This window comes from Actinia tenebrosa, unplaced genomic scaffold (assembly GCF_029948245.1).
Source record: "Actinia tenebrosa isolate PJP-AT-01 unplaced genomic scaffold, QUT_ActTen_1.0 PGA_scaffold5__44_contigs__length_20552954, whole genome shotgun sequence".
In the NCBI taxonomy this organism is placed as follows: domain Eukaryota; kingdom Metazoa; phylum Cnidaria; class Anthozoa; order Actiniaria; family Actiniidae; genus Actinia; species Actinia tenebrosa.
This window is the reverse complement of record NW_028292582.1, coordinates 5,197,677-5,224,257: the sequence shown is the minus strand read 5'-3', so window position 1 is coordinate 5,224,257 and position 26,581 is coordinate 5,197,677. Positions and strand designations below refer to the sequence as shown.

General features: G+C 41.9%; 2 protein-coding genes across 2 annotated transcripts in view; both read right to left on the bottom strand.

Moving 5' to 3' along the window:
- Positions 1 to 270: 270 nt before the first annotated feature.
- On the bottom strand, positions 271 to 1,532 carry LOC116291615 (melanocyte-stimulating hormone receptor-like). Its single transcript, XM_031698797.2, has one exon. The coding sequence runs from the start codon at positions 1,350 to 1,352 to the stop codon at positions 345 to 347; it is 1,008 nt and encodes a 335-aa protein (XP_031554657.1). The 5' UTR covers positions 1,353 to 1,532; the 3' UTR covers positions 271 to 344.
- Positions 1,533 to 6,740: 5,208 nt separating this feature from the next.
- LOC116291592 (IQ domain-containing protein H) overlaps positions 6,741 to 26,581 on the bottom strand; it is a 30,507-nt gene continuing 10,666 nt past the window's right edge. Inside the window, exons 23-36 of the mRNA XM_031698768.2 lie at positions 18,756 to 18,940; positions 18,535 to 18,590; positions 18,297 to 18,382; positions 17,883 to 18,013; positions 17,594 to 17,687; positions 17,020 to 17,235; positions 16,260 to 16,366; positions 15,761 to 15,928; positions 15,080 to 15,268; positions 14,322 to 14,447; positions 8,813 to 8,874; positions 8,146 to 8,254; positions 7,789 to 7,971; positions 6,741 to 7,482 (exon numbers count right to left, since the gene is read on the bottom strand). Of these exons, the coding sequence (XP_031554628.2) occupies positions 6,958 to 7,482; positions 7,789 to 7,971; positions 8,146 to 8,254; positions 8,813 to 8,874; positions 14,322 to 14,447; positions 15,080 to 15,268; positions 15,761 to 15,928; positions 16,260 to 16,366; positions 17,020 to 17,235; positions 17,594 to 17,687; positions 17,883 to 18,013; positions 18,297 to 18,382; positions 18,535 to 18,590; positions 18,756 to 18,940 (2,237 nt within the window). The 3' untranslated portion in view covers positions 6,741 to 6,957. The remainder of the gene's footprint in view (positions 7,483 to 7,788; positions 7,972 to 8,145; positions 8,255 to 8,812; positions 8,875 to 14,321; positions 14,448 to 15,079; positions 15,269 to 15,760; positions 15,929 to 16,259; positions 16,367 to 17,019; positions 17,236 to 17,593; positions 17,688 to 17,882; positions 18,014 to 18,296; positions 18,383 to 18,534; positions 18,591 to 18,755; positions 18,941 to 26,581) is intronic.

Sequence of the window (26,581 nt, the reverse complement as noted above, 5' to 3'; positions counted from 1 at the left end):
TAATAATTGAAAGCCCCCTTACTAGACCCGCCTCTAGCGATATTTACAATATTCAACACATAAAAACTAAAGAAATCTTTTTCAGTACGAACAAAAATAATCTGACAATGTAATACCTCGTCTGTAACATTTGTTATGAACTTTATTGATCAGACTTATAGTGCGAAACTTTCAAACTTTTTAACGATTAACAAGAAACATGGAATTAATGGTATAAAATCTGATAAATGTACCTTATATCTTATGATCAGTATAGTACAATAAATAAAAAGTTAAATCTGAATTGCCGTAGCTGACAGGCGGAAGTCATTGTCTATAAAATGTTGTACCACAAAAATCGTGGTCTAATGGCCAAACACCTTTAAAATGTCATTATTCGGCTCCACTTTATGTTTCGCGAGGCATCTTCTTAAGGGGTCAGGCAGTAAGGCTAATATAGATCTGCGCACAGGGCGCATTTTCATGCAGTATAAAATCGGATTCAAAAAAGAATTACAGAATACAAGAAAGTAAGTAAAAGTAAATGCGATAAAAGTTGCTTTGGTGTGTCCGGTGGTGAGGTTTTTGAATATCCTTACGACCAAGAACGGCGCGTAACAAGCGATAAACAATCCATACACCCAAAGCATATTGCTGGACGATTTTCTTCTCTGCGCAATGTTCGTTCGCGTGTTAAGATTATCCTTTGGATCTTGATTTGCTTCAATTTGCGTTTGAAGGCGTTTGATTTCTACTCGATGGTAGCGAAGAATCAAAAGGATTGTAGCATTATTAAAAGTACACAGCCCTAGGCATAAGCTGAATATGAAAACGGTGGCCCAGTGGAGAAATTTTACGTACCACAAGTGCGATGAACATATAACCAGCCCTGCAATCCACAGACAGACGAGAGATCCCAGACAGCGACTGATAGTCACGACTGAAGCATATCGTAAATGAAATTTCAACGCGATCATTCGATCAACGCTGATTAACGTGATGGTAACGAAGGAAACTCCCGCGAAGAAAGGAGTTATCAAATTTGAAAGCGTCTGAACCTTACACCAGATGTCAAGAATACCTTCGGAATATGCCACTGATGTGGCAATAAACATAGGCATTACTGAAACGCCGGCACCTAAATCCGACGCAGCCAAGCCACAAATAAGGACATTAGAAGGCGTATGAAGCGGCGGTGACCTCCATATACCGACCAGCACTAGACCATTCAAAAAGATGGTCGGAATCGTGATGACTGACATGATAACGATGGAAGCGATAAAGTAGCCTTGGAGGCTCTGTCTGTCTTCGTCAACCGGCAGAAGGTAAGAGCATGGAGTGGAAATGACTGAGTTCGTCGAGCTGCCATTCATGTTGGCTGAAACATCTGGTTACCTTTAGCTTCTTCAGGCTGGATTAAAGACGGTTGTTTATTTACCCATGAGCACGAAGGAAAGAGTTTTTGGAAATTATTCATATGATATTCAATACATGCATTTGGTCACTGCACCCTACTAACTGCACTGCGAATTGCTAGCGAGAGCGACACCTTCTAAAACAACTAGTTCTTTTTATGCATCTTTCCTTGTATATAGCGGAAAACCAGTCTAAGATAATGGTAAGCCTCCGTACGCCCTCGCGATTGGTTGAATCATTATCAAGAAAGTGGCCGAGCAGAAACTCGTGTTTACAATTGGCTCTTGTAAAAAAGGCACGAAACGCTTACAAATGACTCTGAGTTATTGATGAGACACTCGTAGCGATCTCCACATTAATTACTAGAATATAGCAAAACAATGATCTTGCTTATGCTAATTCGTCGTTATTTTTATTTGAACTCACTTTTCTCCTACAATTATATCAAGGTTATTTTAAAGCACTAAACTCCTTTTTTTGGACCTAGAATTGCGCGAAAAAATTGTGCGAAAAATTTTGATTTAGAATCGCTGCCTTTTACGATATTAATCTTGCATTATCTATTTCGTCATTCATTCGGGTTTTTCTTGTCATATCCGGCACAATATAATTACTTCCAATTATTATTAGTTTCCTCGAATTTAGATCCATTAATAAGATTTAATTCATTCATTTTGACTTATTATTATTATCATTATTATTATTAATAGTTTATTATTATTATTATCATTATTATCATCATTAATAGTTTATTATTATTATTATCATTATTATTATTATTAATAGTTTATTATTATTATTATTATTATTATTATTATCATTATTATCATTATCATTATCATTATCATTATTGAGTTGCTTTCAGGGTACTGGCAAATTGAATGCACTTTTCCTAATCATTCGATGCACTGTGATTCTAAATTAATTTTCCAAAGTTGTTGTATAGGTTTCCTCGCCTGGAATATTACATTACTTTTAACTATAATCTTTTCCATCTTTTAGCGTATTTGTTAAGCTTTTCGCACCGGCGGGCTAGTGGTGTTTGTTCAGAGACTATTACCGTATTAAAGACGACACTGCATTGATTTCAATTTCATTACATTACATTCAATACATTACATCAGTTAACAAAGTTATTGACATATATAAGAAAAAGTAGTGGCCCCAGTACAGATCCTTGTGGAACTCCACAACTCATGATGTTTGTATAGATTTCAATATTCCAGTTTCGAATGCTCTTTGCTCAGCCTTAGTCTCGGTTGTGCTATTCAGCTATTCAACTAAAACCCGTGGCATGTTAATCAACTCGCATTATTATTCCTTCCATATTTGCTATGGACTGATCAGGTTTATTTTTTATGTAGTGTTTCATTTTCAACACAAGAATATAATTTATTCCTTATCTATAAATCGGTCTAAATGTTGCAGCCTGCGTAGTGACGTCATAACATCAATGTTTTACGTCAAAAACGTTATTTAAAAAATCTCAATCTCAAAGTCACCTCATACCAGAGGTTTTGACCAAAAACATTTTTTGGAAGAAAAGCTATGATGAAAATGCATTTTTGCCTCGAATGATTTACTCTTTGTATATAAGTGATGCTCATTTCCAGAGGAATAAAAGCTGTAATTCAAGTAGACGCAGTCTTCCTTAAGAACCTTTTGACTAAGTAATGCTTTTAACCAAACGATTGCCAAAGCTGATACTTTATATCGAAATGAAAAGAACAAGAAAAAAAAGAACACACACAAAAAGAAAACAGAAAATATTTTCTTTCCTATCAACGTGAAGGCACTTGCGAGAAGTGAATAAACGAGGCGTCTCTTTAGTCATATCGACACACATATAATTGTCTCCAAATACCCCGGTGAAGTGCTTTTTCCTATACTAAAGTGATTTAAAGTGTTTAATCGAGATTTCAATAAAACTATCTTCCATGCGGAAGTTGATGTAAATGCACGACTGCTATTGAAAGCGTGCTTAAAGACGAATATTATTCTTGAAGCCCAGTACAAAATAATAAAAAAAATGATGCCCCAAAGAGGAAAAAAAGGTTTAAGGGCATAAAAAAAATGGGGGAAAAAGATGAAGAAAAAAAAACTCGCTAGGAATCAGACACAATTCTTCTTTTATGTGTTTGACATTTCATTCGTTATAAAAAATAAATAATAATAGTAGCTGAAGAGTGCTTTTCTTGTCAAACATTTGACAATCATATTTCAGCACAATATTAGAAGTTTTACCTAGAAAATTTCCTCGTTTTTGATAAACGGCTTATATTTGACTTTTGAATTAATAATTATCAGTTTTAATCGCACTTCAAATTCTAGCAAAGTAAAGTCGTGCGTTTAATTAACGCACACACTCGTATTTTTTTGCGCAGTATTCATTATCCGACTGTATTTGTCTGTCAAGCAGGTGCTAAACTCGTCGTCTGAATAAAATACATTATGCTAACTTGGTTTTAACTTTTTTTAGATCATCAGATAAAGAGAGTGCCAATAATGGGGTTACCAATTGTCAGTTAACTACTCATTTTTCGGCCGAATGTCAGTTAATTGTAATGGTTTTACGAGCGCTGTCCATAATAGGTCATAATATAAACCAAAATAATGAAATATCAGATAACTGTTAACTACTGATTTTAGGTTATTTGTCAGGTAACCACTATTTTTTTAGCCAATTTTCAGTTAACTACTAACTTCATTGGCACCCTCGGTAATGGCTGGAGCATAGGTAGATTATTCAAGGTTGTGTTGATTGGAAGTTGTTTTTCAGTTAAAAACGCCATGCTTCATATTAACCTCATTGGCATCCTCGTTAAAGGCTGGATTTTAGGTAGATTATTCAAGGTTGTGTTGATTGGAAGTTGTTTTTCAGTTAAAAAGGCCATGCTTCATATTAACCTCATTGGCATCCTCGGTAAAGGCTGTAGTATAGGTAGATTATTCAAGGTTGTGTTGATTGGAAGTTGTTTTTCAGTTAAAAACGCCAATGCTTCATATTAACCTCATTGGCATCCTCGGTAAAGGCTGGATTTTAGGTAGATTATTCAAGGTTGTGTTGATTGGAATTTGTTTTTCAGTTAAAAACGCCAAGCTTCATATTAACCTCATTGGCATCCTCGGTAAAGGCTGGATTTTAGGTAGATTATTCAAGGTTGTTTTGATTGGAATTTGTTTTTCGATTAAAATCCCGTGGTTATACACTTATTCAAAAATACATTGTCGGACGGAGATCTGAAATGTGCAGTCTGAGACAAAACGGAATTTTTGTGCTTTTATGATGTTTTCTGCCTAAAATACGAAAAATCAGGCACATTACCAGCTCGAAGGCCATGTTTCATATTCCAAAATAAAAGGAAACTGCGTTGTTCGGCTTAGATGATATATTTTATATGAGAATATATATAAACTATATATTTGTACTGCGGCCGCAATCTATCAATTTGAGCTGATCCTCGCAGTACATCAGGCAACTTATGCAGCTGCAAATTTGAACCCGTGCCCTGATAAGAATATATTACATTCTGCAGCTAATCAGTCTCATATTTCCGATCTCCAACCGACGTTTTTCTTTTTGAAATAGATGTTTTTCACACTATTATTTCATTATTATATTTTACATAATTATTCGCATTTGAGATTTTTCGCTTGTAATGTGAAATCTTTTTTACCAAAAAACAAATGCTCTATGTGTAATAGATTCGAAAGAGATTGGAATTAAACCACTCGATTTTAGTTTCCAGACAGCGATCTATCATCTTCTTGAAGCAAGCAATTGCTATATTTTTCAATTATTTATTTCCTGTATATTGCAATTTTAACCACAACTAAGAAAATTGTGGGCATTCAAGTGTGGCTCCCCGCACCTGTCGACGCAGTGTTCTTTTTTTCTTTAAATAAGTTGTTTTTTTAAAGTGAAAATGAAAAAAATTCACATTTACATTTTTTAGTTACATTTCTGGGATCTTCTACAGTCAAATATCGCGGGTGATTATTAATATATTCTTTTCAGATCTTAAACGAAATACATGTATATTCCAGAGTGCAATATTCAATCGGGCAGCGAAAGAGAAGTCTTCAACTTCAAATCTAAAAATATTATTCTATAGAACTTTTGCATAGCTTTCGGGCATATCTTAAGTATCCTTTGTACTTTATTCGTTTTAACTAGCTGTTAGATAATTTGAAGAACAAATGACGCAGAAGATAATTCTCTACTTAGCCACGCATAGTATGTACTTTAAGCATGACGTCATTAGTTTAACGGCGTCAATTTGCCTTTTGCTGGCGCCATTTTTGTAAATGCTGTCCATTCAAAAAAAGCCCCAAGCACACTTGCGGTCACGACCCGAGCCGATTCTCCAACTCAATTGGGAAAATCTGGGCGAATGACTAAATATGTTCACGTGTATGTGATGTCAACATGTCCATCTTGAACGAACCAACTTTGTCAATGTTGACTCAGTGTTTGATCAATTGATGAACAAATGACGCAGAAGGGAATTCTCTACTCAACCGCAAATATGTACTTTTATCATGACGTCATTAGTCTAAGGGCTTCAATGTCTTAATATGTCCACGCGTATGTGACGACAACATCTCCATCTTAAAACGAACCAACTGTCATTGTTGACTCAGTGTTTGATGATTTGATGAACAAATGACGCAAGAAGAGATTTCTCTGTGCAGTCACAATGAGTATGTACTTCAAGCATGACGTAATTGGTCTAAGGGCTTTCAGCAATAATATATATGGAATGCTTGTGAGGTCATCACCACCATCTTAAAAAATCACCATGTTTTGTCAATGGCTAGTGTTATTGACGGAAGAAAAGATTACCTTATTGCATCGAGGGCTGTTGGTAAGTTTTATTTAGTTTTTGAGCAATGATGAGAACCCTAAGAATCTCGTTTGGTATAAGGATTGACCAGCTTTGTCAATAGGCTGTTGAGGGTACAAAAGATTACCAAGAAGTGCATCGATAGTTGGGCTGTTTTATTCAGTTTTTTTAGGCCCCGGGTTTGATTAGGACCCTCAAAAAATCCTTTGGTAAGGATTGATATCGAAAGGCAATCCCGGCGGCAAGGTGTATAAAAAGGCACCTGAAATAGGGTAATCTAAAAAAATAAAGAAACTTCTGGAGGTCCTTTCCAAACTTGACCATAATTCATATTCTTCCAAAAATAACTATCATGGAGGAAGATCAAATTATTAGCAATTATCATTCCAATAATTTTCAACAATAATTAATGATATTGAATTCGCAACATTGCAGATGATAAAAAATATCGTCTAATAATAATAAAAATAAAATAAATAAATGAATAAATAGCATAAATAAACAATAGGAGTTTGTAGTATTTATTTATAAACTTTGTACATGGGTTTCTTGTTGCACTCTTTTATACATTCTTCAATGCAAAAACATTACAAATCTCGATAGTATTAATAGTTATAATAATAATTCTTATTAATCAATACAACACCGTAATAATGGTTAAAATGAGATGACAGTTCACATTATTTTACTAAAAATATTTCTAATGGAGTTCGAGTCAAGTTGACTGTGTTTGATCGTCTTCCGGGTTTTCTTTTGAGATTTCAATGTAATCTTTATTTGTTTGTTCTTTTATTTCTTCCTTCATTTCCTTTGTCGTTTCTGGTTTTATTTCTATTTCGTCTTTCGTTTCTTCTGTTGTCTCTTCTGTCATCCCTTCCTTTGCGTCTTTTCCCGCGTCTTCTTCCGCTTCTTCCTTTCCTTTTTTTCCTTTTTCTCCTGTTTCCTTATTTACTCCCTCATTCAATTCCGTTGTAACTTCTTCTTTCGTCTCCACTTCTTCTTGGAGCGCTAGCTTTGAATTATTATCAGAATGCTGGGATTTAAGGTCCTTTTCGTTTTCTCCAACTGTTTTGTCCTTAGCAGTCTTTTTAACCTCAGGTGGTATGGGACTGTCGACCACGGATCCTGCTGGTGTTAATTCGTGCGCAGGGGATGGGGGTGGGGCGCTACTTTGCACCGTCTTTGAGCGTTCAACTTCCGCTGTTTTCTGTCTTTCTTCGTCCAGTTGGCGCTGTTTTTCCTGCATTATTGTCCGAAAAAAATGTGAAAATTTTAGCTTATTTGGTAAGAGAAACAAGTTTGAAGTAAGGATCTGTTAAAAAAGGTGCTCGTCAAGGGCGTAGCAAGGTCTCGATCATGGGGGGACAATGTACCATTTTCCCGCCAATACACACGCGCACGCGTTTCATCTTAAAGTTTCCCGCCATATTCTGATAGCGCAGAGGCCACTGGGGCGCGTGGGTAACGTAATTTTTCCAGGGTCAAGAAAAATGTTGCCAAACATTTCTCAAGCAAAAATTAGTCCAGCGTGTTCAAGCTTCCATACCTTTTGTTCCTGCATATCTTGCTTATCTTTCTCCACTGCGTGCATTTCTTGTTGGTGCTCTTGCAAGATTCGCTGCATTTCTTTGGGCCTCGGCGCCTGCAGCTGAGGCGATCGTGATGGTGGAGGGTTTTGAGTATTTTCCTCCGTAGTGCCAAGTATGTTATCGATGTCATCTATTGCAGCCTACGAAATGACAACATATTTCAGGATGCATGCAGCGTAAAGAAAAACGAGCAACTGCGAGCTCGTCGAGCAAGTCGTTTCTGCGGCGATTTCCACCCCCTTCCCGTCAAACATTTTGAGGTTTTAACATAAAGTAAAACGAAGACAACAGCGAAGAACAAAAGGATTATTTACCTGAAAGTTACTTTCTCCTTGCATGTTTGGAGCGGAGATTTCTTGGTGGATAACGGAGAGGTTACGAGCGAATGTTGATAAAGAACCCTGTAGATCATCGCTCATTACGCTGAAGCACAGCAGTATAGAAGTGGTCAAGTTACAAATCACTGCTTTGTTTTTTCTTTACTTAAATTCAAAACACTGCTCATCCTTACTACCTAATCAAATGGTTATTCTTTGACTGGTTGTCACTCAATTGCAAAATCATTGTCATTGTCCTTGGAAAGTATGTTAATTAGATGTATCTAGTGATACAACTCGAAGAACGTTCATACGTCCTTGCACTGACAGAAATCATGGATGTCTTTTGGTCTCAGCTTCTCTGTTCAATGATTTGAACCCGATTAATACTGATTTTGCAATGGAGTGTATTTTCTGTGTCTTCTTCTCACATGGGTCTTATCTGACTGATCACGTGATTTTGCTTGTCGCTTGCATCGATCAAGACAGTTCATTGTCTGAATGGTCATGTGACTTGCTTGAACGGTCACGTGGCCTAAGACTGATTAAAATAATTTTCACTGTTCCCCATACGAGACTTTTTGACACTAGCTCGTATACGAGTCTATTCAGTCAGGGGTCAAGTCGTCACAATGAAATAAATTTATCTAACTTTTGTACTTACAGCATTCCGAGATGGTCTCTCTTGGAGCTATCCACCAAGGTGAATATTGTTCCTGCCCTTTCCTGTGAACAAAGGTCATCCATTAATACACATTGGGTTCATAGAATCATCGGAGAATCCTCAATCCAAGATTTTATATAAAGCCGAGATTCAAGATATGGATTCTGAACCCCAGTAGACCTCTTCACCTTGGGCGTAATGTTTTTCCATTTCAGACCATGCGTCATTTTCTTGAGAAAAAATTCTTTGTTTGAGTTAGATCTATATAGTAGTATAGAGGATGGGGGTTCCAGCGCAACGACCACCGGAGGATTACCCGTCTAAAGTGAATTCCTCGATTCGTACCGCGATTACCCGCATCCCGTGTCTATGTAGTTAAATATGTTAGTCTATATATGGAGTGCGAAGATTGTAAAGAGTTTGCTTATGATTTCTGTGTAAAGTGCTTGAAACCCAAGTTTGTACCTACTAAGCCAAATAAGTATATTTGTTGTGGTAAGAAAATGCAAATAGAAGACGACACGTCAGCACAGTGTTACGAGTGTGGTAAGAATATTCGTAATGCCGTACCAAATGCTACCAAAGAGCAATATTACGCCAATGGAGGTCGTAAGAAAACACCTTATGAGAGAATAAAATACTTTAGAGACTGGATGAGCCATATCCAAGGTTTACACCCGGTATATCTTTATAAGAGTGTATAGAATGACATCGTTTCGACAACCATTTTCGACAACCATTTCTACTCCTGCACGGGTATTCCTGGTAGACACATTTTTACACAATCGTTTTTTTTTTGTGTGTGTGTGTCCACTGCGCTGGTAGCAAGCACCGGGAACGTCCGTGGGATAGCAAGGGCTGCGACCGCTACCTTTGCATGTACAAGAAAAGGCTGGGTGAGATGTACATAACGATTCGTTATGCTTCTACTAGTAGCCAAAAACCTTCGACGCCCTATATATAGATGGAAGGCCAAAAGAGTATTTCGACGACATTGCAGGAGATGGGCATACGTGCAAAAGGTAGACTGCTAGCACATTTGCTGCTGGACAATGCCCACGATGGAAACCTTTTGTCCGACATATCCCAATGCAAGTATTTGGAAGGAAACGAAGGACCAACCAGCCTACAACCTCTTTCTGGGCTGCCACCCTTTGTGGACGACGTATTTGTCTATGGTTTCGTGGCAGAAGAGAATTTGTACGGAAAGAAGCTACTATGTAGAAATGCAAAGGCAATAGTATCGAAAATATCCACTGCAGCCACGGAGACATTTGGTATGTTTTTGCCAACTAGTTTGGTGCACACCTGCAGAAATGGAAACATAGTACGGAACATCGCCAAGATAGATTCTGGATACAGATGGAGTAGCATACATGGCGTAGAGCCTACAGGATATTTCGTAGCCAAAGTAGATACCTCCGAGCTTCCTATAGAAGTGGTAGAGGAGAAGATTTCCACGTTTGGATCCCTACTGCGTGCCCATGGATATGGAATATACTCCATAGACTACACGCAAGACTTCTCCGGAACTTTGGATAGAGTCGCATTGGTGCGTCGCTTGCAGGAGTTGGGATACGTACTACATAACGATTCGTTATGCTTCTACTATCTACGCCGCGGTAGCTGTGCCAAAGTGGCTACGTAGCCCGGTATGCGAAGTCTGTAGAGACCTTCCAAGATTTCCAAAAGTATTTGCGTTGTCCTTTGTTTTCCTAGCATGTAGCCAGCTATGCCTAGAGCTATGTAGAGATACATCTATATACCTATGGACCCACGGAATACCCCTATGGATCCATAGTGTTTGTCCATAGATATATATGGCAACACCCAAAATACTATCCGAGGAGGAAACCGCAGGATTGTTGGAAGATCGCAAGAACGGCGTGGGGCTGCAGAAGGTAGCCAAAAAGTACGGTATAGGAATACCAAAGATACGCAGGATAGAGCGGGAAAATGGTCTGGAGGTAGCGATTCCCGAGAAACCACCTACTACGGATTTGCAGAAACATTTCCTAGAAGTGCAGGATTCCTTTGCTATAGTCCTGGACGACCTGCAAAAAGCTAGAGAAGAACTCCGAGACGCAAAGGAGGAATTGCTAGCCAAAATGGAGCAAAAAGAGGAAGAAGATTCGTTCGAGAAAATAGACGTGGAAGAAATAGAGAACGAAGTAGAGGAAGTATCCACGAAAATAGACTGGCAAATAGCCGGCAATGTACTATTTGCGCTAGTGGGCGTGGCTGCTGTCGTTTGGGCGCGCATGCAACCACCCAAAGTTGTCTACTACAGACATCCAGCGGAGCCGCAGAGAAATTCTAGGATTCCGGAGATGGAGTAGAGACGTGCACCCTTTGCATGCCTAGGATTCCGGAGTAGAGAGATGTACTATTCTATCCTTTCTTTTGCTAGCAGTAGTCTTTTCCCTGCCTATCTTGCAATACAATGGCGGGGCATTCTCCCAGCCTATCTTTTGTGCTTCTTTTTCTAGGAAGTGGCCCCAAACAGGGGTAGTAGTATGCTCGGCGGTGCAGCCCTCCAATACGCACTCTGGGCACTTCTCCGACAGGAACAGGATTGTCCTTTCCTTCTTTCTATACGAAGTCTTTGCATATTGCCAGCATTGGTATTCGCCTTCCTGCATATGCAAGGCCTGCACACACTCCTTGTTGGGTGGTGCATCTACTTGTAGCAGCCTACCGGGATATTTGGATACGCTAGTACGTAGTTTGGAAACCAACTCGTGGTACGTATCCAACCCCGGTCCTTCGGGTACGAAGGCAGTGGCAACACCGTTGTGCCATTCTACCAATACCTCTTCCTGGGGTATGGCGGTGTGTATTTTGTACTGTTTTTCGAACTTTCCGGCTTTGCAGGCCTCTAGGATTGCTTCCGTAGCCCATGCAATGCAGGTCTCTCTGCCTTTTCGCAATGCTACGCGGTGTCCTCTTGCTGGCCAAGTAGGATCTATTTGCCTTGGTACTATGTATCCCAGTATCTTGTAGTCTCCTGGAGGTATTTCTTGCATTCTGTGCACCTTGGCCCTGCGCGGCGCGGAATCTCCTAGGTAGAACTCGGGGCCTTCCTCGCCAAAGAACAACTTCCGCAGATTGTCTGTTCTTCTTTCCATTCTTTCTACGACTTTCCTATGCTTTGCCAATGCTTCTTCCAAGGCCTTCCTGTCCTCTTCCTTCTTTTGCAGGATGTTGTTCTTTCTTTCCAGTAGCTCGGAATGGTATATCTTCGTAGCCTCTACCCACTCGTCGCCTTCCAGGCTATCTGCTATGTCCTCCAACAGTAGCATGCGTCTTTTCTTGGACAGGAAGGATATCCGACGGTCGCTGGGTACTTCCAGTATGCCAAAGGGACTCTTTTCCACTCCTAGCCTTTGCGCCTTCTTGGTGCGCCATATCCATTCTACGTGCTCTGTGGTGGGCAGCATCTCTGCGATCGTAGGCGGATCTTTGTGCACGCGCGTAGGCATATTGGACTCTGCCAATATCGTAGGAGAGTCTTTTGTGTAGCACCGCAGAGGAGCTATCTCCACGGGTTCCATCCCAAGCACATCGACACGAAAGATGGGGCACCTACGAAAACCAAACTCTGCTATGGTCCAAAGTATGCACTCTTCCCACTTCTCGTTGCCACGCACTCGTACGCCAGCTATGCGTCCAGTTGCCAAATTGCAGTACCACGCAAGGAATATTTCTTTTGTCTCCTCGCAGCAAATGCAAAGACACCTATCCAAGCACTTTGCAAGGGCAAGCCACATGTTCTTGGGTGGCTGCACTACGAATATGTCCTGTAGGGGTTCTATTGTTTCTGAGATGGCATTGGTGTGGGATGTGGAGAAGCCTTTGCCGTAGATGGATATTTCTACCCTTGTGCATCCTCTCGCTTGCACGTCTGGGTGCAGGAATGTCTTCCTAAGATGCTCGTTTGGACAGTCTACATACTCGGCTAGCTTTGCACCTACTGGGTTTTGGACCTCTCCGGCTTCGAAGTTGGAGACTATTTTGTTGTATATCTTCGTGCGTTTGCCATCTTCCGTCCAAGTACAAACATGCCCGCCTACTTGGTGCGTGTTCTCCAAAATCGTACCATTGCGCCAACCGCTACTATGCTGTAGTACGTATCCCAACTCCTGCAAGCGACGCACCAATGCGACTCTATCCAAAGTTCCGGAGAAGTCTTGCGTGTAGTCTATGGAGTATATTCCATATCCATGGGCACGCAGTAGGGATCCAAACGTGGAAATCTTCTCCTCTACCACTTCTATAGGAAGCTCGGAGGTATCTACTTTGGCTACGAAATATCCAGTAGGCTCTACGCCATGTATGCTACTCCATCTGTATCCAGAATCTATCTTGGCGATGTTCCGTACTATGTTTCCATTTCTGCAGGTGTGCACCAAACTAGTTGGCAAAAACATACCAAATGTCTCCGTGGCTGCAGTGGATATTTTCGATACTATTGCCTTTGCATTTCTACATAGTAGCTTCTTTCCGTACAAATTCTCTTCTGCCACGAAACCATAGACAAATACGTCGTCCACAAAGGGTGGCAGCCCAGAAAGAGGTTGTAGGCTGGTTGGTCCTTCGTTTCCTTCCAAATACTTGCATTGGGATATGTCGGACAAAAGGTTTCCATCGTGGGCATTGTCCAGCAGCAAATGTGCTAGCAGTCTACCTTTTGCACGTATGCCCATCTCCTGCAATGTCGTCGAAATACTCTTTTGGCCTTCCATCTATATATAGGGCGTCGAAGGTTTTTGGCTACTAGTAGAAGCATAACGAATCGTTATGTACATCTCACCCAGCCTTTTCTTGTACATGCAAAGGTAGCGGTCGCAGCCCTTGCTATCCCACGGACGTTCCCGGTGCTTGCTACCAGCGCAGTGGACACACACACAAAAAAAAACGATTGTGTAAAAATGTGTCTACCAGGAATACCCGTGCAGGAGTAGAAAAGGTTGTCGAAAATGGTTGTCGAAACGATGTCATTCTATACACTCTTATAAAATGCTTCTTCAAGTCCACTTCTTTCTTAAAAGTTCTCTTACATTCTTCGCACTCCATATATAGACTAACATATTTAACTACATAGACACGGGATGCGGGTAATCGCGGTACGAATCGAGGAATTCACTTTAGACGGGTAATCCTCCGGTGGTCGTTGCGCTGGAACCCCCATCCCCTATACTACTCTATATTCATGTGTCTTCTCATGCACAACCATTAAACAAAGAAATAATACTCTAGGGAATGACACGTGGTCTTGAGAATAAGATTCTTTATTTGAGTTAGATCCATATTCATGTGTCTTCTCATGCACAACCATTTAACAAAGAAATAATAATCTAGAGAACGACAAGTGGTCGGAAAAGGTAGGATATTGACGCCCAAGCAGAAGGGATCTATTGTGGAATCCGCGATCCAGACACCCCACCACTATTCCGAATTTTACGACTCACGGACGGATTTCTAGAAATAAGGGAATGGTTTGTCTTACCTTCATGTCATAACCAATACCATGAGCGCGACACATTTGAAAGAAGACACTGTAATGGATGACGCTTAGGTTACTGTGCCGTAGCTGAGTGCTCAAGATAGCGTATCGATTTGGATTTGGAGGCGGCTGTGAACAATGAAACAAAAAAAGAGATATGATAAATGGAAGCAATATGGTAGATTACTCCTTAACCGTTGTTGTTATTGTTTTTGCTGCTGCTGAAGTTCTTATTGCTGCTGATGTTGTTGTTCCTCAGTGTTGTTTTTGCTGCATTTTCTGCATTCGTTTTGTCGTTGTTGTTTTATTTATTGCTGCCATTGTTCTCGTTGCTGCTGTTGCTGTTAATTTAGCTGCCGGCATTTGTTGTCACGGCACAGGGGGCAGAGGGGGCCTACTTATCTTTCATTGTTTACGAAAAGGTCTTGTCGCTCCGCAATCTTGTTATATTGTTTTATTCATAACATAAGTAATATTAGTAAGCTTGGGCCCGTCAGATAACGCGCGCTGTGCGTAATATTATTGACAATCATCCACTGTGAGCTAAGGCACAGCACAGCGCGCGGTATCCGACGGGCTCAAGCTTACTAATATTATGTACAACGGTAAATAATATAAAACAAGATGGCGGAGGGGCAAGGCCTTTTCGTAAACAATGAAAAATAAGTGGCCCCCCTCTGCCCCATGTGGTCACGGCTGTTCCCTCCTGATTTTGTTTGCCCCATGGTAAATGTAACCAATTAAAAAGTCCCAATACATACTTCCTCTTCTTCGTGTACTCTTCGTCGCCGTCTTCTTCCACTCTCTTCGCGTTTTCTCTTAACAGGTACCTCGAATGCAGATCTGTCTGAGTATATCGTTCCTCCACTCACGTATAAAGTCATGTTTGTCATAGCCATACTGTCACTGTACTGTAGTTTAAGATCCACTGCCCATAATGCCTGTTGCATCTGGGGGGAAGAATGGTCAGTTAACTGGTGTTAGTATAGGAAATCACACGATTTCGAGCTTGGTATACAACATGCAACAAAACCGTTGCCAAACGTTTCTGAAATAGCCATGCACATAGATCGCGACTTGAGGAGGTGCAAAAAAATACGACTTTCTTTGTCATTCTTTCCGAAGATGTTCCCTATCAGTGCCTCTCTAATATTGCAATAAAAACAGCACTGCGCAAATATGTCGCGACTTTAAGAGACGCCTCGCGAAACAACTGCTCCTTTTTCTTAATGATGATTTTGTAACATCTGTTTTACGATATAGGGTTGTAAGCCCTATGTTAACCCCCAAAAAGAGGAACAATGAAACCTCCTTCTTAATGCAGCCGGCATCAAAATCAAATGCTGCAGTTCTTCTCTAGTAGATGGTATTGTGCACGGGTTATGCAACGTACAGTAATTTTGGCTAGATCACAAGCGATTGTAATGATGCAATGACTGTACCGTAATGGGATCAATAAATGTTACGAAGTCAACAGTGAAGTGTCCAATGACTCCACGAAGTTTACATGCCAAGGCGATATTCTCAGTAGCCGTACACAGTTGAGTTGGATCAACAGAAGCTTGTGGTACAGAATATCCCCAACACATGAAGGGAGAAGCCGAGTGGATCTAGTAGTATAATACAAGAAGTTAAATACAACGCATTATTTTATGAAGGACCAAGTTGGGTCAGCTGAGAGATTGTGCTGGAAGATTTCAATCCTGGTTTTGACCCAAAAAAAACTGTTAAAGTTTGAGTCCCAAGCATTGCGTCGAGGGTGTCAATCAATATTTAGGAAGCCCTTGTCAACACAAGTGAAGTGAGTCCTTGGACACATTTGGGTCCCAAGCATTGCGTTGAGGGTGTCAATCAATATTTAGGAAGCCCTTGTCAACACAAGTGAAGTGAGTCTTGGCCCATATCCTTTGCCAAGTGGGATTATCTTTGGGAAGAGCTCACCTGGTCCCCCATAGACAAGATAGAGGTGTTTCCATTCGGTTCAATGAGCACGTCTACACTTAGAGCTGTAACACTGTCTGACGGTGGACAAGCCTCTATTACACCACCTAACAAAATGATACAACAATTGACATATTTACTACATAAATAACCTACTATACTAAACAATACCATCACCATAAATGTGTATGATCATATTTGTTGTGTGTGTAGACGTCGAGAAGAACAGTTATGCTCACTTCTTCATCGCTATTTTGCTGTTGTATCACAGCATGGGACAATCACAACAGAGCTAGGCTCCAAACTAGGTGAAAGCCCAAAGATCGAATTAGAATTTAGAAGTTGATTTTTGAGGAGAGAGGAAAACCGGAGAACCCGGACAAAAACCCTCGAAGCACAGTAGAAAACCAACAAACAACTCTACTGACATATGACATCGAGATCGGCAGGACTCGAACTCGGGCCGCATTGGTGGGAGGCGGCGCATTAGCAGCGCACGCCACCGGTGCTTCCGATGGTATCTAATGACCATGTTGCATGAGATTTTACTCTCCATCCAATCAAATAACCGAAACACGGCATGAACACGGCGTGGCCTTCGTAACGCCAAGGTCACGGCAATGCCATACCAATCACATTGCGCCACAAAAACATCCCCCCATTCAAAATCCTAGAAAACATCACGGTCACGGCAACGCAAGCATACGGCACCGACTTTTTCACAGTCATAAGTAAAGAAAACTGATTTAACCGCCATTACCTCGTTTCAAGAAGTCTCTCAAGAAGCCATCAAATGTGGGATAGAGTTCTTTATTGACAGGGTGGGCGTGGTAAGTCAAGATATCGGGTATCTCCCCTGATACTTTGATCAGCGTTGGTTCATGGGCCCATTTCTTGGTCCACTTCTCGCCATATCGTTGACATTGTTTTAAAGCCCATGGGTAGCACTTTAGATGGGGCGTCACGTCACAGTAAGCTTAAATATGAATAGACGTACAACAACTAGATTAGCTGGGTTGAAACAGCTGTATCTGCTATCTGCTACTTTCACTTTCCCATTATTGAACAAAATAAAAAAGAATTTTGAACAAGACCTTCAAGTAAATTTGAGCACTTCTTCATGCTTAAGTCAATAAAATACATTTCCTGCAACACTTAACGTCTTGATGTTTTAAACGTTATAAATTATATTAACTCATATTCAGTATTTTACCGATAAAAGGAGTTAGAGTGTACATTTGTCATTTGATTTATGAAGGTTAGAAATTATGAATTTTACCTCCCAAAAACCAAAGCAATACGGGGAATGTGGAAATAGCGAATATCAGACCTACCTGTTCCTCTGCCATCAAACTCGTTATCCATCTTAAACAGCCATCGCTTGACATGCAGGTTTTCGGTCACTAACTGCGCCAAGCTTTCGTGAAGCTGTGACAATGTGATATACATAAACAAATATATTAGTTTTAAAGAAAGAAAGAAAGAAAGAAAGACAGACAGAATGAATGAATGAATGAAGAGACAGACAGACAGACAGACAGACAGACAGACAGACCGACCGACCGACCGACCGAACGAACGAACAAACGAACGAACGAACAAGGAGAGAAGACCAAATCTCACCTGTGGTAGACTATAAACATCGAACTGTCCTGGAGGAATCCCAACTTTGGCGCTCAAGAAAATCCTCTTGGAACCTGATTTGGTTGAGTAGAGTTGAGCGACTTCTGGTTCAGGACTCATGATGGGTATGTCTGTGTTAAACGTAGTAACACATCTTTGTTAGTGTCTGGAATAAATCTTTCAGTTTTCATCCACCATATATTTTCGTTATGATTGCAGTACTACACCTCTTCCTTCCCACCCGATATTCAGTTCAGTAGTCCTCAATCTGCGTAGCTAGAGTAATTATTTATGTGCGAAATGTTACAGTACTATATTCGTAGCCGTGCTATAGACGTACAGTACAGTAACCTTAAATACTCGTCCTGATTGGATAGTTCATAAGATTCTTACGTCATCAATGTCGTGCCTTACCGAACAGATCAGCAATGTAGATGTCATCTTTATGTAGGATACCAGGTACGATATATGCATCACGACCCTTAATAAGATTCTTGATTCTGAGAAAAAAGAGGAAAAAAACAATCAACCATTTAATCCATCGCTAGGTCGGCTTGTTAGTAAGTCAGTCAGCCAATCAGCCAATCAGTCAGTCAGTCAGTCAGTCAGTCTGCCAACCTAGCCTAGGTGTTAGAGAAAACTATTACCCTACCTTTTGATGGTTCGAGGGCTGTACATCAGAATGGACGACAAACAAAGATTGTGGGTCTGAAAAATAATGCACGTCCAGAGCAAGAAGTGAGTGCAAGAAAATATGACGAACGCTCAAGATTCAACGTGGAAATTCACACCCCCCCCCCCCCCGCTCCGCACCCCTCCACCCCCACACCCCCAAATCACATACTCTCTAAGATATACTCAACGTATTCTTACTGGGAAGCTATGTACAGCATCTGGTACTATGATCTTGTATCGATTCTCGATATCATCTACTTCTTCACTGGGTTTGTGTGTACTACTCAGTGGCCTTGCCTTCATGGCCAGTAACTTCGAGTAATATTGGTAGACTTCTTCATTGATTTCTACTGGACAGATATAGATAACCTCGACCTTAGGATCTGCAGAGAGAAGACAAAACAACTCGTAAATAATGTGAGGGAAGGTGTCGGAGGAAGAGGTTATTTGGTGGTGGTGGTAGTATTGATGGTGATGGTAGTATTGGAGGGCGGTGGCGGTGGTGGTGGTAGCATTGGTGGTGGTGGTAGCATTGGTGTTGGTGGTAGCATTGGTGTTGGTGGTAGTATTGGTGGTGGTGGTAACATTGTTGGTGGTGGTAGCATTGGTGGTGGTGGTAGCATTGGTGGTGGTGGTAGCATTGGTGGTGGTGGTAGCATTGGTGGTGGTGGTAGCATTGGTGGTGGTGGTAGTATTGGTGGTGGGGGTAGCATTGGTGGTGGTGGTAGCATTGGTGGTGGTGGTAGTGTCACGTGGTGAAAATGACGTAAATGGTAATGAGATATTATATACATGTAGACACGTGTAGACTCAAAAAAGAACCAAAAAAGGTACGATTAAAGGAGACAAGAAGATTCTATAATTTGTTAGTATCTGTGTACGTTTTGGAGGTGCTAACATATTTTTGGGGGCTCAGACGTATTGGAAACCATTTATATAAGGATTGATCATCGGACACATTCACTATGGAGGAATTAGAGCTTAAGATCGAGGAGAAGCTATACACACTGAACGCGGATCAACTCGCAACGCTTGGGGAGTTTCTTAAAGTGGATATCAGCGGCCAACCGAGTCGCCGATATAAAGTTAAGAAGCTGAGGGAACGATTCGAGTTGGGCACCGAGGAATTTGAAGGGGACGACCTGCAAAAATTCCTAAACGATGTGTGGGGGATCGTGTCCGAAAACGTGAGTAACGTGGATGTTGCAGCGAGCAGTACTCAGGAATCAAATACACATGCTGAGATTCAAAATGAGCAGTCTGTATCTAAAGAAACACCACTAGCAGCTGAAGACAGCGTGAAGGAAAACACCAATTCTGTATCTAAAGAAACGCCACTAGCAGCTGGAGACAGCGCGAAGGAAATCACCAATTCCAACGTTGCTAATGCGTCAACGCCAATGACTCAGGATAGTGTAAACAATGCCATGAGAGAATTACTCAATTTAAACCTGAGGAGAGATTTTAAAATAGCCGGAACGATTGGAGGGGACAGTAAGGACAGAGTATCGTTTGTTGGACTAATGCGACAAATAGACAATGCTTTAATGAGGGGACATAAGGAAAACGAGATAGTCGATGCAGTCATTCGAGCAATAAGCCCGAATTCGAAGCTGAAAGACTATTTAGAAATGATGACAGAGATCACATTACAAAAGCTTCGTCAGATCATCAGGGTACACTACCGGGAGAAATCGTCAACGGAACTATACCAGGAGTTAACAAATCTAGTACAAGACACAAAAGAAAGCCCACAAGACTTTCTGCTACGAGCGCTTTCACTGAGGGAAAGAATAATCTTCGCATCTAAAGCTGACGACTCACTGAAATACGATGCAACTTTGGTACAATCTCTGTTTACTCATGCACTTGAAATTGGCTTGCGTGACGAGACTGTTCGCAACAAATTCAGATTTGTTCTTAAAACTGGCGAATCCAGCGACGAGGAACTCATGGAGACACTCAATAAAATAGTTTCCGTGGAGGGAGAGAGGCAACTAAAGTTCAACACAAGTCGCACGGGAAACAAAGTAACTGTGTCTTCAATAAATGACAACAGCCAAAAATCAGCCAGAGAAATGTCAAAGGTTATGTCAACTCTTGAAGCGTTGCAGGCGCAAATAGCCGAGTTAAATGCCAAGGTCCAAGAACAGTCAAAATCTAGTGCGTCGCCTAACAATGATAAGCCAGCGAAAGAACATCAAAGAAGAAGAAAAACATGTAAGGATTGCGAACAAAGAAACATCAGCCAATGTAACCATTGCTTCAAATGTGGTTCGAGCGACCATTTGGCTCGTGGATGTAAACAGCGTAACCAGGGAAACGGACATCTGCTGCCACCGAGGGACAGGGAGTAGCAGATATTGACGTGTCCCAATATTCTACGATAGCGAGTAATGAAGAAGACGCCGAGTGGGAAAGTGGAATATTCGTCAGTCATCTAACACCAAAGCAACGGACATCACTGATTAAACTGGTTGGAAGTAAGTGCACAATTTCTTGCTCTTTGAATAATGTACCTTGTAACGCACTGTGGGATACTGGTGCCCAAGTGTCTGTAGTGTCAAAAGATTTTGTGATAACCAATTATCCGACAGCAGAAATACGTCCATTGTCAGAACTTATTGGTGATTCAAAACTAGACTTAAAAGCCGCTAACGGAACCCAATTTCCATTTGTGGGATGGGTAGAGATTGATTTTGAACTGAATGATTCGAACGATTCCTGCCATGTAGCTACACCATTTCTGGTATCACAAAAACCTCTTGATTTGCCTATCATTGGATTTAATATAATCGAAGAAGTCGTTAATAACTTTGTTAGTCAAAATGGAACTGATGTAAATATCTTGAATTCTGTGTTATCTTCTTCATTCATTGGAAATGCAAGTAAAAATGTTGCGGGACTTATTGACTTTATACAATCTACTAGCCAAACGGAACTGTGTAGCCTGAAAACTGTTAAACAAGATATTATTATTCCGATGAATCAAACAGTACTTGTAACCTGTCGTGCAAATACCGGAAGTCTTGATGTCAATGCACCAGCTTTGTTTGAACCGGAAGTGGACGGGACAATCCATTCCGGTCTTGAAATTAATGAGACTATCGTGAGCTTAAAACGCGGGAAGTCTTGTCGAGTAGAAGTTGAAGTAAAGAATAACTCTAAACATGATATCTTCCTGAAAAGCAGAACTGTACTAGGCAAACTACACCTTGTACGCTCGGTAACGCCCGTTGAAGTTAAACTCGCAGAAGAGAAAAATGTACGTCGGTCCGGTGTTAATGGTATTAGAGCGGACAACAGTTCAGCTAAATCTAGTTCAGTGTCGGACATCTTGAAATCAAATTGTGACGAGCAAGCTATCTTAACTGGCCCACTATCGGAGATTGATCTCGGAGATCTCACGGAAGAACAAAAAACGTTAGCTACAAAAATGCTAATTGAAGAGGAGGAATCATTTTCCAAAGAAGATGCAGACATCGGCTGCATACCAGAGTTGCAAATGAATCTTCACCTGACGGCTAACGACCCAGTGAATCGAGGATATTCTAGGATCCCAAGACCATTGTACGCAGAAGTCAAAAACTATATTGAGGATTTGTTAAATAAGGGATGGATTCGTCAATCCAGGTCATCATTTTCTTCGCCAGTAGTTTGCGTCAGAAAGAAGGACGGTGATCTTCGCTTATGCGTAGACTTTCGTGAGCTTAATAAGAAAACTTTTTCAGATCGACATCCACTTCCACGCGTACAAGAAATCCTGGAAAGCTTAGGTGGTAACCAGTGGTTCAGCATGCTAGACCAAGGAAAAGCTTACCACCAGGGCTTTATTTCAGAAGAGTCAAGACATCTTACGGCTTTTGTTAGCCCCTGGGGCTTGTACGAATGGGTTCGAATCCCATTTGGCCTGAAAAACGCCCCAGCCGAGTATCAAAGATTTATGGAACATTGTTTAACGGGACTCAGGGATGAAATCTGTATCCCCTATATTGACGATGTTATCGTTTTTAGCAGCTCATTTGAGGAACATGTGGAGCATATTCGCCTCGTTTTGCGCCGTCTCCGCGAACATGGCGTGAAACTAAAACCTAGGAAGTGTAGAATGTTCAAAAGAGAGGTGACGTGTCTCGGTCGAATCGTGTCGGCGGACGGGCATCGACCTGATCCTACTCACATCAAAGCCGTACTCGCACTAAAGAAGAGTCAACCAACATCCGTGTCCGATGTGAGAAAACTGTTAGGACTGTTAGGTTATCACCGGCAATACATACCTAACTTCTCACAAACTGCGAAATGTTTATTTGAGCTTTTGCAGGGGCCAAAACAGACAAAGGACCGTACAGCCTCATCGACTGTAGTTAAATGGGAAGAACGACACCAACAGGCTCTCAACAGCCTTATTGACTCTTTAACGTCACCACAGGTCCTTAGTTACCCAGACTGGAACATCCCTTTCGTCTTGTTTACAGATGCGTCCAAAGATGGTCTGGGAGCTGCATTATACCAGGAGCAGGACGGTAAATTGAAACCGATTGGTTTCGCATCACGTACTCTAACACCCGCGGAATCCAACTATCACATGCACTCAGGAAAACTCGAATTTTTGGCGTTAAAGTGGGCGGTGTGTGAACATTTTCGAGATTACTTATATTACGCACCCAAGTTTACTGTATACACAGATAACAACCCTCTGACCTATGTCCAGACTACTGCAAAACTGAATGCTACAGGTCACCGCTGGATCGGGGAGCTTACGGACTTTAATTTCACCATAAAATACCACCCTGGAAGTTCGAACACCGTCGCTGATACCTTAAGCCGAATGCCAATGGACATGGGACAACTCGACACGTGCTATAATAACACCACATCACGTGACGAAGTCAACGCAACTCTTGTTGGAGTAACAGCATTAGGAACTGGAGACACCACGTGGATAGCTTCAGTTACAAACCGGGTTGATGTCATGGATCAGCCATCATTGATAGATGTTGATGGCAGCCGAATAACAATTAGCGACTTGAAGATGGCACAACAAAGTGATCTCTCCATTAGCAGAGTCTTGGAGCTGAAACGTGTGGGACGACGCCCATCACGTCGTAAGTTAATGACTGAATCGCGGTCGACAAGAGCTTTACTGAGAGAATGGACGAAGCTGGAGGTGAGCGACGACGGTCTGTTACGTCGACGAACAACAAATTATAATCAACTGGTCCTGCCTCACTGTAAGCGCTCTTTAGTCTACAAAGAACTCCACCAAGAAATGGGTCATCTGGGTGCAGACCGAGTGATTTGCCTGGCAAGGGAACGGTTCTTTTGGCCCGGGATGCAAGATGACATAACTCATTTCGTCACTAAGGTATGTCACTGCCTCAAACAGCGTCGTCCTCAACTTCCGACTCGTGCCCCGATGCAACACCTGACGTCATCGTCGCCCTTCGAACTTATTTCTGTTGACTTTGTTCACCTGGAGAAGAGCGCCGGCGGCTTCGAGTACATATTAGTCGTCGTTGACCACTTTACAAGATTTGCTCAAGCGTACTCCACGAAGAATAAGTCTGCCAGGACTGTCGCTGACAAAATCTTTAACGATCTCATCCCACGCTTTGGGTTTCCAGCGAAAATTCTTCATGACCAGGGGAAAGAATTCGAAAACCACCTCTTCTCGCAACTGGAAAAGTTAAGCGGTATCAAACACGCCAGGACTACACCATACCATCCACAAGGAAATGGACAAACAGAGCGTTTCAACCAAACGTTGCTGGGAATGCTGCGGACCTTGCCAGAGGACAAGAAAAGCAAGTGGAAGGATTCCGTTAACAAAGTTGTCCACGCCTATAATTGTACCCCACATGCTAGTACAGGTTTTTCGCCGTTCTATTTGCTCTATGGCCGAACGCCAAGATTACCTATCGACCTAATCATCGGTAGAGAGGTTGAAGGTGCATCTCTCCCCCAAAGAGAATTCGTTAAACAATGGAAGTCAACGATGCAATCAGCATACGACATAGCCCGGAAGCATGTAGCAAAGTGTAACGAGAGGAGCAAAGATTACTATGATCGTCGACTTAACTACACGGAGCTTCAAGCAGGAGACCGTGTCCTGGTTCGAAACCTCACGCCTCGAGGGGGACCAGCCAAGCTTCGTTCGTACTGGGAAGATACTGTATACGTGGTAGTAAACCGAAAGGGGACGGGCCCGGTGTATGAAGTGAAGCGAGAAGACCGCGAGGGTAACTCGAGACTCCTGCATCGAAACCTGCTCTTTCCCTGCGACTACCTAGAACCCGCACAGCACGTCCAACAACAGCCAGCACGACAACGCCCCATACAACAGGAACCAGAATCACCTGATGACTCTTCTAACATGTCAGATAGTGACATTGAGGATATTCATGATGAACAAGGTGATTCTCTACAACTGGAGGGGGAGAGATCTGAAGTGGAACGTCCTGCAGGGGAACACGATGCAGTTCAAGAGAACTCAGCAAATCAGGTAGAGACCACGGCGCCACCTGAACCAGAGCATGGAATAGGAAGAACAGGTAACCAGTACCCACGAAGAGCACGTGCTCCACCTGAACGGTATGGGTTCAACCAGGTTCACAGTGTGCAAATACCACCATACCAACAAATGGTATATCCCCCAAGCCTGCCACTCCAGTATAACCACGGCATTTACCAGATGCAGTACTGCGGATTACCTTGGCACCCAGTGAATCCTCCTTGGCACCTGTTGAACACTGTACCTTTGGCTTATGGATAGCCGGCAGAGATATTCACATACTCATGTCATATACAAAAACATAGGAACACTTATGAACACTTAGTATCAAAAAAATAAAAATAAAAAAAATCATGAATTCTCTTGTAACGCATCATAAGATAGCAAATGTTAGGGTGTTGTAACCACCAGAAAATTAATTATGTATGATAATTAGACACAGGAGCAAGAAAGTGAGTGGAAAGAGCGAGGAGTGATATGGCGCTGGGACTGATCACCCCGGTATTTATCAAGGAGGTATCGCTAGGACTCACTAAGCTTTTAAAAAATGGTGACCTTTCAAAGCAGGGGAGAGTGTCACGTGGTGAAAATGACGTAAATGGTAATGAGATATTATATACATGTAGACACGTGTAGACTCAAAAAAGAACCAAAAAAAGTACGATTAAAGGAGACAAGAAGATTCTATAATTTGTTAGTATCTGTGTACGTTTTGGAGGTGCTAACAGTAGCATTGGTGGTGGTGGTAGCATTGGTGTTGGTGGTAGTATTGGTGGTGGTGGTAACATTGTTGGTGGTGGTAGCATTGGTGGTGGTGGTAGCATTGGTGTTGGTGGTAGTATTGGTGGTGGTGGTAACATTGTTGGTGGTGGTAGCATTGGTGGTGGTGGTAGCATTGGTGGTGGTGGTAGCATTGGTATTGGTGGTAGTATTGGTGGTGGTGGTAGCATTGGTGGTGGTTGTAGTATTGGTGGTGGTGGTAGCATTGGTGGTGGTGGTAGCATTGGTGGTGGTTGTAGTATTGGTGGTGGCGGTGGTAGCATTGGTGGTGGTTGTAGTATTGGTGGTGGTGGTAGCATTGGTGGTGGTTGTAGCATTGGTATTGGTGGTAGTATTGGTGGTGGTGGTAGCATTGGTATTGGTGGTAGTATTGGTGGTGGTGGTAGCATTGGTGGTGGTTGTAGTATTGGTGGTGGTGGTAGCATTGGTGGTGGTGGTAGCATTGGTGGTGGTTGTAGTATTGGTGGTGGCGGTGGTAGCATTGGTGGTGGTTGTAGTATTGGTGGTGGTGGTAGCATTGGTGGTGGTTGTAGTATTGGTGGTGGTGGTGGTAGCATTGGTGGTGGTTGTAGTATTGGTGGTGGTGGTAGCATTGGTGGTGGTGGTAGCATTGGTGGTGGTTGTAGTATTGGTGGTGGTGGTAGCATTGGTGGTGGTGGTAGTATTGGTGGTGGTTGTAGTATTGGTGGTGGTTGTAGTATTGGTGGTGGTGGTAGCATTGGTGGTGGTGGTAGCA

Bases quoted from the DNA above. Each gene is read 5' to 3' on its own strand.
- LOC116291615 (XM_031698797.2), bottom strand. From the start codon at position 1,352: ATGAATGGCAGCTCGACGAACTCAGTCATTTCCACTCCATGCTCTTAC.